This window comes from Xenopus laevis, chromosome 8L (genome assembly GCF_017654675.1).
Source record: "Xenopus laevis strain J_2021 chromosome 8L, Xenopus_laevis_v10.1, whole genome shotgun sequence".
Classification (NCBI taxonomy): Eukaryota; Metazoa; Chordata; class Amphibia; order Anura; family Pipidae; genus Xenopus; species Xenopus laevis.
Window position 1 is genome coordinate 29,184,484 of NC_054385.1, and position 13,764 is coordinate 29,198,247.

The 13,764-nt window shown below is 36.5% G+C and overlaps 1 protein-coding gene across 2 annotated transcripts; it reads left to right on the forward strand.

The window, feature by feature from the left end:
• The first annotated feature begins 1,329 nt into the window (after positions 1 to 1,329).
• On the forward strand, positions 1,330 to 12,379 carry LOC108704510. Of its 2 annotated transcripts, none has more exons than XM_041572617.1 (11): positions 1,330 to 1,487; positions 3,677 to 3,859; positions 4,341 to 5,768; positions 6,013 to 6,105; positions 6,992 to 7,096; positions 7,445 to 7,554; positions 8,250 to 8,444; positions 9,056 to 9,218; positions 9,619 to 9,784; positions 10,739 to 10,833; positions 11,052 to 12,379. In XM_041572617.1, exons 2-11 carry the CDS (start codon positions 3,712 to 3,714, stop codon positions 11,141 to 11,143), a joined length of 2,595 nt encoding a protein of 864 aa, XP_041428551.1. In that variant the 5' UTR covers positions 1,330 to 1,487; positions 3,677 to 3,711; the 3' UTR covers positions 11,144 to 12,379. The 2 variants fall into 2 exon arrangements, with proteins under 2 accessions (XP_041428551.1, XP_041428550.1); XM_041572616.1 differs by lacking the exon at positions 1,330 to 1,487 and adding an exon at positions 3,259 to 3,375.
• The last annotated feature ends 1,385 nt before the right edge of the window (positions 12,380 to 13,764 follow it).

Below are 13,764 nucleotides of genomic sequence, written 5' to 3' on the forward strand. Positions count from 1 at the left end.
AATCTTTATTTTTGTTGGATACCGGGTCACTGACCCCCATTTGAAAGCTGAAAAGAGGCAGAAGAAAAAGAATAATAATTCAAAAACTATAAAAAAAAACCAGCAATAAAGACCAACTGAAAAGTTGCTAAGAATAAGACATTCTATAACATGCTGAAAGTTAACATAAAGGTAAACTAGCTCTTTGAATTAAAAACTGTATAGATTTGGGTTCAGTTATTTGCCTTTCTCTCAATAAACAGTAGGAGGTTCAGCAGAGGGTTAATGGAAATGGACTTCATGTATCTTTGTGGGAGGGGGACAAAATGCTCAACATTTCCCTCAATCAATATAAATGCCCCACCAAACTCCCAGTCCTTTCATATAACACATCTATAACGCTATAAAACATGTGCCGCTGCACTTTCAAGTGATTGTCCCCCCAGTCATTTTACAGCACCAGGAGCATGGCAGCAATTCCTATTGACTTTAAATGGGGGGGGGATTTTAAAAGTTCTGTCCCTTTCTGTGGTGCCAAACCTGACTGAATTACAGCATGTGGTATATATGTGTTTGTGCATATTTAATAGGGGTTAAGGGACAAACCATTGTAAGATACAGGTACGGGATCTGTTATCCAGAAACCCATTATCCATATTCCATGGATCTTTGTGGAAAACAGGTTTCCAGATAACGGATCCCATACCTGTGTAATTAATCATTATTAGAACAAAACAATCCTATTGGATTTATTTAATGTTTAAAGGAGAACTGACCCCCGTACCAAAAAAGCCCCCCTTTAACTGCTGGGCATTGCCCCCCGCCCTCTACCTCCCCACACTGTGCATTAGTAAAAAAAAAACCTTGATAAAATCTGACCCTAAAATGCAGAGCAGTGCAGCGGAGGTCCATGGCATCATCTTCCACTGCTTCGTATTCTTCTTTTTTGACTAATTCACAGTGTGGGGAGGAAGAGGGGAAGGGGGGGGGGCAATGACAGGTAGTTAAGGGGGATTTTTTTGGTACAAGGTTTTAGTTCTCCTTTAAATTAATTTCAAGTAGACTTATTGTATGAAGATCCAAATTACAGAAAGATATCTTATCCAGAAAGCCCAGGTCCAGAGCATTCTAGAAAACAGGTTCTATGCCTGTACTAAAAAAAAGCAAACATTTTAAAGAGAATGTATTATTTTATCAGCTCCTTTATAGCAATAAAAATAGAAATAATAATTAGCAGAATGTCCCAAGCAGACATCATATAATGTAATGCCCTGCAGGGAGTACATATGAGAGAGGGAAATGAAGTCATTTAATGAGAACCTTGACTGATACTGATCAGAGAAGGAAATGCAGGTAAAATGGAAATACCAGTAGTTAATTAGGTAAGCAGGTATGGCTCCTCCCAGTCCCTAGAGAGAATATAACCTGCCACTGACACTCACAAGGCACTGACTGCTACACTGGGGATACTGAGAAACTTGCAGCACCCGACTGGAGCATCACTGCTGGTAAGTCAGAAACAGCAGAGAGTAGGAACTAATCCTCTTTAGAAATGAAAATGTATCTGTAAGATCTCCTGAATATCTTTCTTATATGTTACAATGTAATTTCACTGTATTATTATATACTATCCATGTACTTTTATTATGTTTAGAACTCTAACTCAAAATGGTTAGTTTTATATTTTATTACAATAAAAATGATAGAATGATACACAAATGTTCCTTGAATGGCAACAGATAAAACATAACTATAATTTTGCATCAACAGCATTCTAACCAGTTATAATTTATAAGTATGATATATATGGCATCCATTATCTGGAAAACCATTATCCAGAAAGTTACGAATTATGGGAAGACTATCTCCAATAGACTCTATTTTAAACAAATAATTCATGTTTTTTCTTTTAAAAAAAAATGATTTCCATTTTCTCTGTAATGATTATAGAATACCTTTTTTTAATCCTAAAACATAATTAATCCTTATTGTAGGCTAAATAATCCTATTGGGTTTAATAAATGTTTAAATGGTATTTTAGTAAACCTAAGGTATGGCGATCCAAATTACAAAAAGATCCCTTTTCTGGAAAACTCCTGGTCCAGAAGATTCTGGATAACAGGTCTCATACCTGCACCTGTATTTTGTCATACATGAAGTAAATCTACTTCCTAAATACTGTTTCCCTCTATAACTTTATAATTACCCAAAAAGATGTATTCAAGTTATCATAAACCTACAGACATTTACATTCTGCTTGCTGATGGCATGAAGAATCGACATGCAGAATCAGCACAGATATAAAAAGTATTTTTTTACTTCATTCCAGTCTAACATAGAGCTGGTGATTTGTAATTGCAACCATAACTACAAGCTGATACATGTATGTTGTAATCATTTTTATAAGTGCTCTTTAAAGAGAAAGTATTAGCCAATACTTTGCACTATCATGCTTGTAAAACCTTTATATATATTATATACATTATTCTTATATATTTTGGGGGTTGTACAATTTGTCAGAATTGAGTCTCATTAGGGAGGAGGCATATAGGCATGAATTACTTGCACAGAATGGCAGATATTTACAGGAAAATGAACACTAACTTTAGCCTGAACAATACTGGGCAGAACTAAATATTTGCCTTAATTCAAATTAAATGCACAGAACATGTAATGGATCTGCAATTAATGATACAACTGCTGGCCATCAGTAACCAACTGTAATATCCAATGGTGTTGGATTTATAAAGATCTGTAGTTCCCTTAGGGAGGCAAAGAAGCTCTTCCCTTGGTTTGGTATTTCCCTTTTCTGTATAAGTTAAATTATACAGGACTGGGTCATTAGCTTAGAGACGGAAGGGATAGTTGATGTCTAATATCAATAAGGTAAAACTGATATGATATGTAACTATGTGTATTTTTATGGTATTAAGGAGCATTCACTTCAGCTGGAAATTGTATGTATGTACTTAGTAATTCCAATTGTATTTATGGATCTATATTTTTATTTATATTGTGCTACTTGTGCTTGCAGCTGTGCATTACAACAATCAGGGGTCAATACAATAATAAAATACAAAAATATACAAAGTACAGTTTCATTCAAGATTAAGGGTTAAAGAGACAAGAGGACAGAGGTCCCTGCCCCGTAGAGCTTACAATCTTAGTGGGTGGGTATCTTACAGACACAATTAGGAAACCAGTAAGTGCTGCTTTTTACATTGTATTACAGGTATGGAATCTATAGAAATCTGTTTCCAGAAAGCCTCAAATCCAGTAAAGCCTTTCCTCTTAATTTCCCTCTGCTATGGCAACATCATTTCCCCAGTATTCCAAATACAGTTATGGGACCTGTTATCCAGAATGCTTGGAACCTGGAGTTTTCTGGATCTTTGTGTAATGTTAATCTCCATACTTTAAATCTATTTAAAAAAACAATTCAAGCATTAAATAAACCTAACATGATTGTTTTGCCTCCAATAATGATTAATTATATCTTAGTTTGGATCAAGTACAATGTACTGTTTTATTATTACAGAGAAAAAGGTACTCATTTTTTAATATTTAGGCTATTTGATTAAAATGGAGTCTATGAGAATTATTCGTAATATTTTTAGGATAACAGATCCTATATTTGATATTGTTGGTTAAGAAACTGAATTAAAAAAAAAAACATGTTTCTTGCATATATTTTCAGATTTCTCTACACATTTTACTCAACACAAGAAGATTATGGAGGGGTTCCCTTCAGTGTTTTATAGTGAACCTGCTGTTCTTGGGCTCCTGGCGAATGCCGTCAGTGCCTTCCTGGTCTGCATGCAAAACTTCTTCTTTTTCAACACGTCTATAGTTCCTACTGGAGTGGACAACATTCTTGCAGGTAAATCTAAAAGATCAGGGCAGATGAATTGTTAAATGATAGTTCAGGAGATTAGAACACCTAAGAGATAATTTGAGAATTAAAAAGGAACACTGTGATAAACCATCCCAACACAATTGCAGTTCAAGGAAGATTAAAATTGCAAGTGAATCTGTAACCTTTTTAGAGATTACATTAAAAAACACTTAAGGGAAATAATTCTACATTCGATAATACAAATGGAAAATAAAGATTAAGGTAAGGTGTCCCTTTAACAGAAGGAAAACAAACACTAATTTACAGTGGTGTAATTTGATGTTATTGGGCCCCACAACAAATTAAAAAAATATTGATAAGCTGGCCTATTCTACCATGATATATCAAATTGCTCTTTAATTGGGGCCTCACTGGACACTTCTGTGCCCTCCTGCAACCGCAGGGTTTCCATCCTCTGTAGTTACGTCCCTGCTAATGTCTTGCTTCTGGTTTTATCTTATTGCAGGAGTACATCTGATCCTGATTGGTGGCATAGCACAGCTTGTAGCCGGATTTCTGTCCTTTCGAAAGTATGACCATCTTAGTGGCACTTCCTTCATTGCATTCTCAGCATTGTGGAGCAGCTATGGTGCCACCCGCATTGTAGTTGGAAGAGATGCCATTATGCCACTCACCAGTAATGCATCAAGTGTTGCTACGCTTCCTGTCAATGAGAGCGCAGTAGCAGGGCTGGTCGCATATATTTGTATTGCATTCATCCTATCTTTCTGCTCTGCCACAGTCAATTATATTATGCCCTTTGTATTTGGTGCAATCACCCTAACACTGATATTTGAGGCTGTGGGGCTGTTTGGGCACTGGGCACTAGTAGTATCGGGAGTCATTGAGTTAATTATAGTTTTGTGTGGACTGTATGGAGCTGCAGCTCTTCTGCTGAAGGGAATCACTCAGAGATATGTCCTACCAGGCTTTGGTAATGCTCTCTTCAACGTCCTTCTCCTAGGATCAGCAAACCGTAGTTCATCTAACACAGCAGGAGAAGAGAAGAAGAAAAATACAAAGTATGCTGAGCCCATGGCTCTAGGTTACCTGTGTGACACCATATCACCCTTCATTATGGCATTCTATAGCTTTGGGTATATTCAGTCATTTTATGTGGGTGCCATATGGGTCAGCATTAATGTGCTCTCACAGCTGTGCTCCAGTTATTACAGCTATCTCCGAGACGATGTTTACCATGCCACAAAATTTGCATTCCATGGGACATTCTGGCTGGTCAAAGCCTGGGAAGAATTTATCTTAACAGTAGCACTGACGTCAGGAACTGGAGCCAAGAGTAGAGAAGCTTTGGTTGGTGACTGGTTCTTTCTGGCAGCTGCTTGTTTATTCTGCTTCATGTCTTTAAATAAAGATCTGCTCGAATTAACCCACAATATTTCATTTGCCTTGATGATGGTGTCCACCATACAGCAGATACCAAGCCGTGGTGGATATATATTCTTTGGGGTTACCTGCAGCATATTTACAGCAGTTTCCCTCTACACCACTTTTGCCACTCTGGTTAATTCAATAGCAGAGAAAGTCCTCATCCCAATTGGCAACATAGTCATGTCAAGTGCAAAATTTCAGGACATTTTGGCTCTGGGCAGGCGTTGTCTGGGAAAAGACTTAAGCAAAATTGAAAATTCTTCCTCCCGAGCTTCTGATCCTCTGTTCTACCTTTGCAATGGCCTGGCATCCCTTGCAGCCATTCAGAACACCTTAATGGATCCTACCCAGGCCTACCTCTCAATTCCTTGGGTTCTGATACCTGGTGCCATAATGCAGCTGTATGTCTGCAGAATTGATGTCCAAGGAGGTAGAAGATTCGGCTCGGTCCTGCCTTTCTGCTACACCGCTGTATGGGCGACTTGGGTCTGGCTGCGTTTTGCAGGTAATTTTTTTATTATAATAATTGTAACACACACTCCACACATAGAGTCTACTACTCACCCTTTGTTCTTGTCTTTTGTTAACATACCTGAATATTGTGCTGTATAATTTCACATCATTTAATTGTAAATCATTATTTTTTTAATACTGTATATACAGTTTCACATGCAATGGCACATTATGATATGAAATATATAGATATTACACAACTTAATGCAAATTATAATGGCTTTTCTTCTCTCTAGGACCTTCCCTTGGGATCACAGCAAATAGTGATGGAGGATTCACAGCTGGTGCCATTGCTTTCCTCATAATCAACATATTCCTGATTGCTCTAGGTATGTGTAAGCACATGGCATAACTAATGTGTGAAAGTAATGATATAAAGCAATATTCCATACAGCAAAAATGCTACAGACTAATGTATGCATATAAAAAGTAATGCAACCCCCTATTATGATATATATCATAAAATATTAGAAACCATTGAAGAGTCCTTTCCCATATATCAGACCAAGATTACAGGACAACTGTTTTCATAGATTAGTGTATATGTTAAGTTTTATGGGTTTATTTAATGTTTAAATATTTTTTTAGTAGACTTAAGTTATGGAGATCTAAATTACAGAAAGATCCCTTATCCCAAAAGTCCCAGGTCCTGAGTAATGTAGATAACAGGTCCCATACCTATACAAGGTACTATTTTAAAATTACAGTGAAAAAGGAAATAATTTTTAAAAATCTTAATTATTTGATTAAAGTGGAGTCCATGGGAGATGACCTTCCTGTAATTCGAAGCTCTCTGGATAATGGGTTTCTGGATAATGGATCCCATACTTTATTAATATAGCAACACATTTACACAACACTTAGAGATTTTCCATCACCATATCAGTTCCAACCCCAGTTGGTCCCTATCACATCACACACTAGGGTGAATATCATCAGAACAGGGGCAATATTAAACTCCTTGCCCAGTTTGGAATCAAACGTAGAACCCCCACTGATACTAGATAGTAGTGCTAACCAATGAGCCAGCATGAGAGGGTGAGTTGCAGCTGATGATGTTCTGTCTGACTGGTGTTTTAGAGAATGTATCAGCTGACTGAAGCTTGAAATGAAGTTAGTATGAAAATATATTCTATATTTGTGTAACCAGTCTAATAAATGCCAAAATCATATCTGGTTAATAAGTTTATACTTATTTTATCTATTTGCCTACAGCTGCTCAGGCCAACTTTGTCCAGTTCCTCGTCACACTCGTTATGGAGGTGGTAATTGTCTGTTTCCTTCTCTTTACCTTGGAAAGACTTCCACTTCCACTTGAGAGTAAGTATTGCAACACACAAAATAATAACATGCTCATTACATGTAACAGACATAGCAACACTATGCTATGTGTAGGAAAGACATTTCTTATACCACTTGAGTCTAGTGATTGGATAGAAAGTAATACAAGTATGGGAATATAATTAATCCTTATTGGAAGCAAACCCAGCCTATTGTATTATTGTATTATTTTCTAGTAGAGGAGTATGGAGATCGAAATTACAATAAGATCCCTTATCCAGAAAACCCCAAGTCTTAAGCATTCTGAATAACATGCCCCATACCTGTATACAGTTTTTTTTGTGTGACTGCAACTAAACACTAATATTTTCTACTCTCTTACTTTAGTTGCTGTGCTTTCAGTCTTCAGTATCCTCTGCCTTTACGGTTTTCTGGCTTCTTTTGCCAACAGCCTGTTCAACAAAGAGCTCATATTGATGGGACCTGCTATCTTTAAGGTACTTCAAAAATAAAGTGATAAACAATAGAATGTGGTTATATCCTGATACTTTATTCATTCTTTATTCATGGGGCATTCATTCTGGTCTGTTGTAGAACAGTATATAGGAAAAATATTCATTATACAACTAGCAGATGCAAGGTTTATTCTAGGGATGCACCGTATCCACTATTTAGGATTCTGTAGAACCCCCGAAGGGGGAAAACATTTTTCACTTCCTTGTTTTGTAACAAAAAAGTCACAAAACTTCATATGCAAATTAGGATTCAAATTCAGTTAGGCCAGGCAGAAGGATTTGGGCGAATCCGAATCCTGCTGAAAAAGGCCGAATCCTGGATTCAGTGCATCCCTAGTTTTTTGTGCCAGGGGGGATTGTCAGAGATATTTGCCATAAGCATAAGTATATATTAAATCTTTTCAATCACTGGGAAATAGCAATGGGCTGTTAAAACTATCAAACCAACTACAGATCAGCATTGTATTTAATTAGCTCTGTAGTTTCATGCCCATATTCCTTTGTTGGGAAGATGTATTTACTGTTTATAAGAAATTTAGACGACCATAATAAAAACGTATACAATTGCTGTTTTCTCAGAAATGATATTAAGAAATAATGAACTGATTATTTTTGTTCCGTTGTAGTTTGTATTTGTATTGATTGATCATATTGATTTTATGTATTGTTTTTTGTAGAAGGAAGAGCCAAAAAAAATGGAGGAAGGTGTAAGCTCTTGTATCTTACCACAGTCCCACCGTACAAGCAGTTTGAGGACAATTGCTAATATGCTCGATAATGGAGGAGTGTGTGGAATTCCCACTGACACTGTCTATGCTCTGGCAGCTTCCTGCAAGCACCCAGAAGCTATCAACAGGATTTACTCCATCAAAGTAAGTAGCCATCATGAACTGTAAGTGATTTTGTCTACACACAATAAAATACTTGCTGTAGGAAGTATAATGCTTTCCAATTTTCCTACTGAAAGAAATGCTGTCCCCTAAGCATCATGCTAGCCAGAGTGTGCTATAACTGTATCAGAACATATTATCTAACTCATATTAAAGGGGTGGTTCAACTTAAGTTACTGTAACTTTTAGTTATGTTATAGAATGACCAATTCTATGAAACTTTTCAACTGGTCTTTATTTTTTTTTATATTTTTTTCTAATTATTTGCCTTTTTTTCTGACTCTTTCCAGTTTTCAAATGGGGGGGGGTCACTGACCCTTTCTAAAAAACAAATGCTCTGTAAGGCTACAAATGTATTGTTATTGCTACTTTTTATTACTTTTTATGCAGACCTTCTCCTATTCATATTGCAGTCTCTCTTATTCAGATCAATGCATGGTTGCTAGCGACCAGCTTGATGAAACTGCAAACTGGAGAGCTGCTGAATAAAAAGCTAAATAATTTTAAAAAATAATAATAAAAAAAATTCCTGCATAGCCCCTCTGGGAAGAGTATAAAGCTAAATATTCTATATATGTTGGATTCTTTTATAGGAACGCCCATCAGAAAAGCCAATCTGTATCTGCATTTCCAACCTTGACCAGCTGAGGGTCATCAATCCCCCGTTCAGCCCCTTGCTGTGGAACTTCATGGATCTTGTATACCCTGGAGGCATAAGCTGCATAGTACAGAAAGGAGAATGGCTTAAAAAATTAGGTATGTGAATATTTCTTTTTATTGTCTGTTGAACATGGTCACTTTCACAAAAAATCAACTGAGCGTGTGAAATTTAAACCCAACACATACCATCAAACATTGTGTCCAGTGCCTGCAATAAAAACAAGAGCCGCCCAATTGATGAGCACAAAAATGATTTTCTAAATAATTAATAAACACAGTCAGTAGTCATTTACTTTTCTTAGATTTTATTGGCAAATGAACATCTGGGATTTATTCTGCCTTAATAAGATTGGATTGTAAGTCTTCCCTTTTCACATCTGTAGGCAATCTCCCTAATATATCTCATTTGGCAATTGGGAATCAATATATTTCTAATAGCGGACACCACTTCAACAGCCACAGGACTTTTACTGATTATTCTTCATTTTTGTTACAGGTGTCGGACCTGCCTATGAAACAGTCGGAACTAATGACTCCATCATGATAAGGGTCCCAGACCACACAGTCACCGCTCATCTCACAGACATGACTGGGCCTTTAGCTATCACGTCGGCCAATCCAAGTGGAGAAAGTGATAGCACCCATCATGATATGGTGATAACGTAAGTGAGGTCAAAATATGACTACTACAGGTGTGGGATCTTTTATCCAGAATGCTCGGGACCTAGGGTTTTCTGGATAAGGGATATTTCTGTAATTTGGACATCCATACATTAAGTGGGTTATTTACTAAAAACTAAAACTCGAATCAATCTCATTTTATTTATTAAAGCAAAGTTGACTATTTATCAACAGTTTTTCTCGAAAAAGTCAGAGTGACAAAATCAAGCGTCAATTTGTATCGTACGATTGATGCTCTGTATACTCGACTTTATCAAATTTTTGCTGCAAAAACTCAACTTTATCGGATTATCAGGGACATCTGCCATTGACTTCTACATGACTTCGACAGGTTTTAGATCGAGTTTTTTTCTGATTTTTAGCAGCTTTGTGGTATAATAAATCTCCAAAAATTTTATTTTATTTCCACAAATAATTCTAGTTTAACCTTGACCAGATAAATACGAACTTTAAAAAATGGGCCTCTCAGTCTTAAAAATAATTCATTATATCTTAGTTTGCATCAAGTTTAAGGTACTGCTGCTTAATTATGGAGAAAAAGGAAATCATTTTTAAAAATCTGAATTATGTAATTGAAATGGAGTCTAGGGGAGATGGCCTTCCCATAATTTGGAGCATTTGGAGCATTCTGGATAATGGGTTTCTGTATAACAGAAGTCATACCTGTACTATTAAGAATTGTCAACACATGTGCAATTATGTAGCAATGACCATGTTAATGTTTTTAAAATACAAGGGTACCAAAGACTTAGTTACAACAAAGCAGCCCTTATCTCATTTGTGTACTTTTTTTGTGACCTACTAAATACCCTAATAATGGAAAAACAATTCAGAGAAGGACTGCGATATGGTAGTCGCAAATGCTTAATTCTGATTGAGACTTTTTTTGCCTAGAGGAACTTTCAATTTATGTGCAATCTCTGTATTTCCCTTAGGCGACTGAGTGATAAGCTGGATGCAGTTCTATGTGATGGATACTCCAATGAGCTTGTGGGATCCACAGTAGTAAATTGCACCAAAATAGATGAAGGTGAGTAGTACATGGAGAGAGAAATTCCATCCTGAAATTCCATCAGATCTCTTAGTCAGTCTGTCCAAATTGAAATATTCCGATGCACCTCCTGACATTTGGGTGGGGCAAAATTCTTCTTTCTAACCCTATGCAGCTCTTCTGCACCTTAACGGAATATTTTAAAATGTAGCTGCTTGCTTCATAGAGATGATCATAATGGATCCTTTCTTTTTTAGGCATCGTAAAAATCCTGCGTGAGGGCTGTGTGCCAACCACTAAGATCATGCAACTATTTGAGAGAGCCAAGAACACTCAAGGGGTTTTGTAGAACCACAGTTATAGATGTCTGGAACCTAATGATATGTATAGGAGCCCTGCTGGCAGGTCTCAGGAAACTTGAACTACTTGAAATGGTCATTTATTTAAATGTTTATTTTTAATATATATTTATTTATCTTTGTGCTGTATAATGTAAATTGTTTTATGGTAGAACACTACCCATGTTTACAGAATGCTAAATGTGTTAACACGATGACAGTGATTTATTTTAAAATTAGCTTTTATACAAAAAAATATACAAATGAAATTTGGAACCAATTTGAAAGCAACCCATTTTTTCTCTGTTCCCTATTGTGTATAATAATTATCCAATTGGTCCTATTGCATTTGTCTGTATAATTATATTTTGATGTGGAAATGTTACTGTCTAGTTCATTAGGACAGTTGTAATTCTGCAATGTACATGTCTGTAGTTCTGTGTTCTATATTCTGTTTATTATGATTTTCCCTGTTTAACTCACTACATATAACATATATAGATATAATCTATGGTGCTAAAACAAAAGTTCCATTATGCCAGTGCTATAGTACATTTCTGATCAGTAATTCCCTTCTGCTGTGTGGTGAAAGGGATGGCTAGATTACCAATAGTGGCATAAGTCATGTAAGGTCACCATTCCTACCATTTTCTATAAAACCAGTTGGGAAACCTCTATGTGCTCATAGATCAGAGGGAATGTATGAGACTTCTCAAAATCATTTACCTCCAGAGCACTGAATGGTAAAGTACAAAAACATGTGAATTGTGCCCATCTTTGCACACTATTCTGCACTTAGTAAAATACCCCTGTGTGTTTATAATCAACATATGGACAGATTTTGTTTTACATTTCTGCACATTTCTTAAGGCTTTTGTCATAGCGGGTGGATTCTCTACTGCCCTTGGCATTCCCATAAAAGTCTGTGGGTTGTGTAATCCTCTAGTAAGAATCTGTTTGGTGTGACATTAGCCTAAGGCCTTTCTCACATGCAGTGCAGTAAAATACAGCATTATGGATCATAGAGCAACAGAACGCAGCAGGTGTCAGTAACAATGGCTAGTGTTAATTTACCTCAAATCAGTCTGTGAATGTTAATTCTAATTTGTTTCTTATCACTTCATTTGTATCTGTTTGTTAATTGTATATTTTATTGTTGACAGAATTGTATTCATTCCTAAAATCTTTGAAATCATATTTGTAATGTAGTAAAAACATGGCAAATAAAGCATTGATTTAAAAAACAATCCAGACTTTGTGCAGCAGGTAATATTATATTTTTTGTGGAATCCCCTCTCCATAATATGATTCGATAAAATGATCCAGACCGGGGTCCTCAGCCTTTTTTCACCTGTGTGAAACATTCAAATATAAAAAGAGTTGAGGAGCAACACAAGCATGAAAATAATCCCTGGGGTGACAAATAAGGGCTGTAGGCTATTTGGTAGGACCTATGTGGACTGGCAGCCTACAGGAGGCTCTGTTGGCAGTACATCTGTTTTTATGCAACCAAATCTTGCTTTGAGGTCACTGAGAGCAACATCCAAGGGGTTGGTGAGCAACATGCTCCTCCCTTGCCACTGGTTTGGGATCACTGCACTAGACACTTGTCAGTGAAACTTCTCCATGTTCTCCATGTGTTTGCTAATTTGTTAGTATTACCCAACCACCACCCCATTAATGCCCCATTAATGCCCCATTTATTTTGCCATAACAGTATGAACAGGCAGGAGAGGCAGGTGAAGGCAGGACCTTTTGCAAAAATATGTTTTATGCTGTGTCCTTCAGCTGCCACTGAGATTTGGTTTGCATCTGTGCACAAACTTTTTTATTATTATTATCCTTTATTTATTTAGGTCCTTAGGTGCCAAGTGTAGAGAGTTCAAGCACAAATGAGTGTGCATTTACACATTGGATAAAGTCAGAGTTCTAAATAATTAGGCAAGCTGAAACACTTAGGTAATTAGTTTATTGAGAGTAGAAAATGAATAATAATGACTGCAAACATGGGAAATCTGCAGTTATACTATAAAGATGTTAGAAATGCAGTTCTCCAGTAAATGTCTCTCTTTACAGACTGAGATAGAATTATAAGGGCAATACCAAAAGGCAATGGTTGCAATTGCACAATTACATGAAGACAATCTGCTTCTGAAAGATATTGGATGCTATTTTCTGACCACCATTCTTTTAAAATTAGATGATTCTCTCAAGAGATGAGTTGAGTTTTTTCAACCTAACTTACCAAGAAACTTGATACTTCCTGGACTATTCACCAGTCTTGTATAAGCTCATTTATTTATTGACAGTTTTGTACCTTCTAAGTGGCCATGCCAAGGACAAATGTTTTGAGTCAGTATCTGTAATGGTCTCTCAACACACTTTCCTATAGTTTGCTGTTTGAAGCAGCCTTCTTTACTCATTATACATATAACTGGCAAATTGAGTACTTGTACAACAATGTAAAATTATTCAGTCATCAATTTGTGACCACTGATAACTCTGTGCCATTGCCCAGTCCCCAAGATAAATCAGGCCATCTACAGTATTTGGATGGTTTTTCAGGTAGGGGCTTTCTGCCCTGTTATATATAAAACATATATGGAGGGTAGTTAAGCAAGAAATAGTGGCC

Bases quoted from the DNA above. Each gene is read 5' to 3' on its own strand.
- LOC108704510 (XM_041572616.1), top strand. From the start codon at position 3,324: ATGGGACCTGTTATCCAGAATGCTTGGAACCTGGAGTTTTCTGGATCT. The intron at 3,376-3,676 runs GTAATGTTAATC...ATATATTTTCAG, and splicing joins GGAGTTTTCTGGATCTTTGT to ATTTCTCTACACATTTTACT. The intron at 7,097-7,444 runs GTAAGTATTGCA...CTCTTACTTTAG, and splicing joins ACTTCCACTTCCACTTGAGA to TTGCTGTGCTTTCAGTCTTC.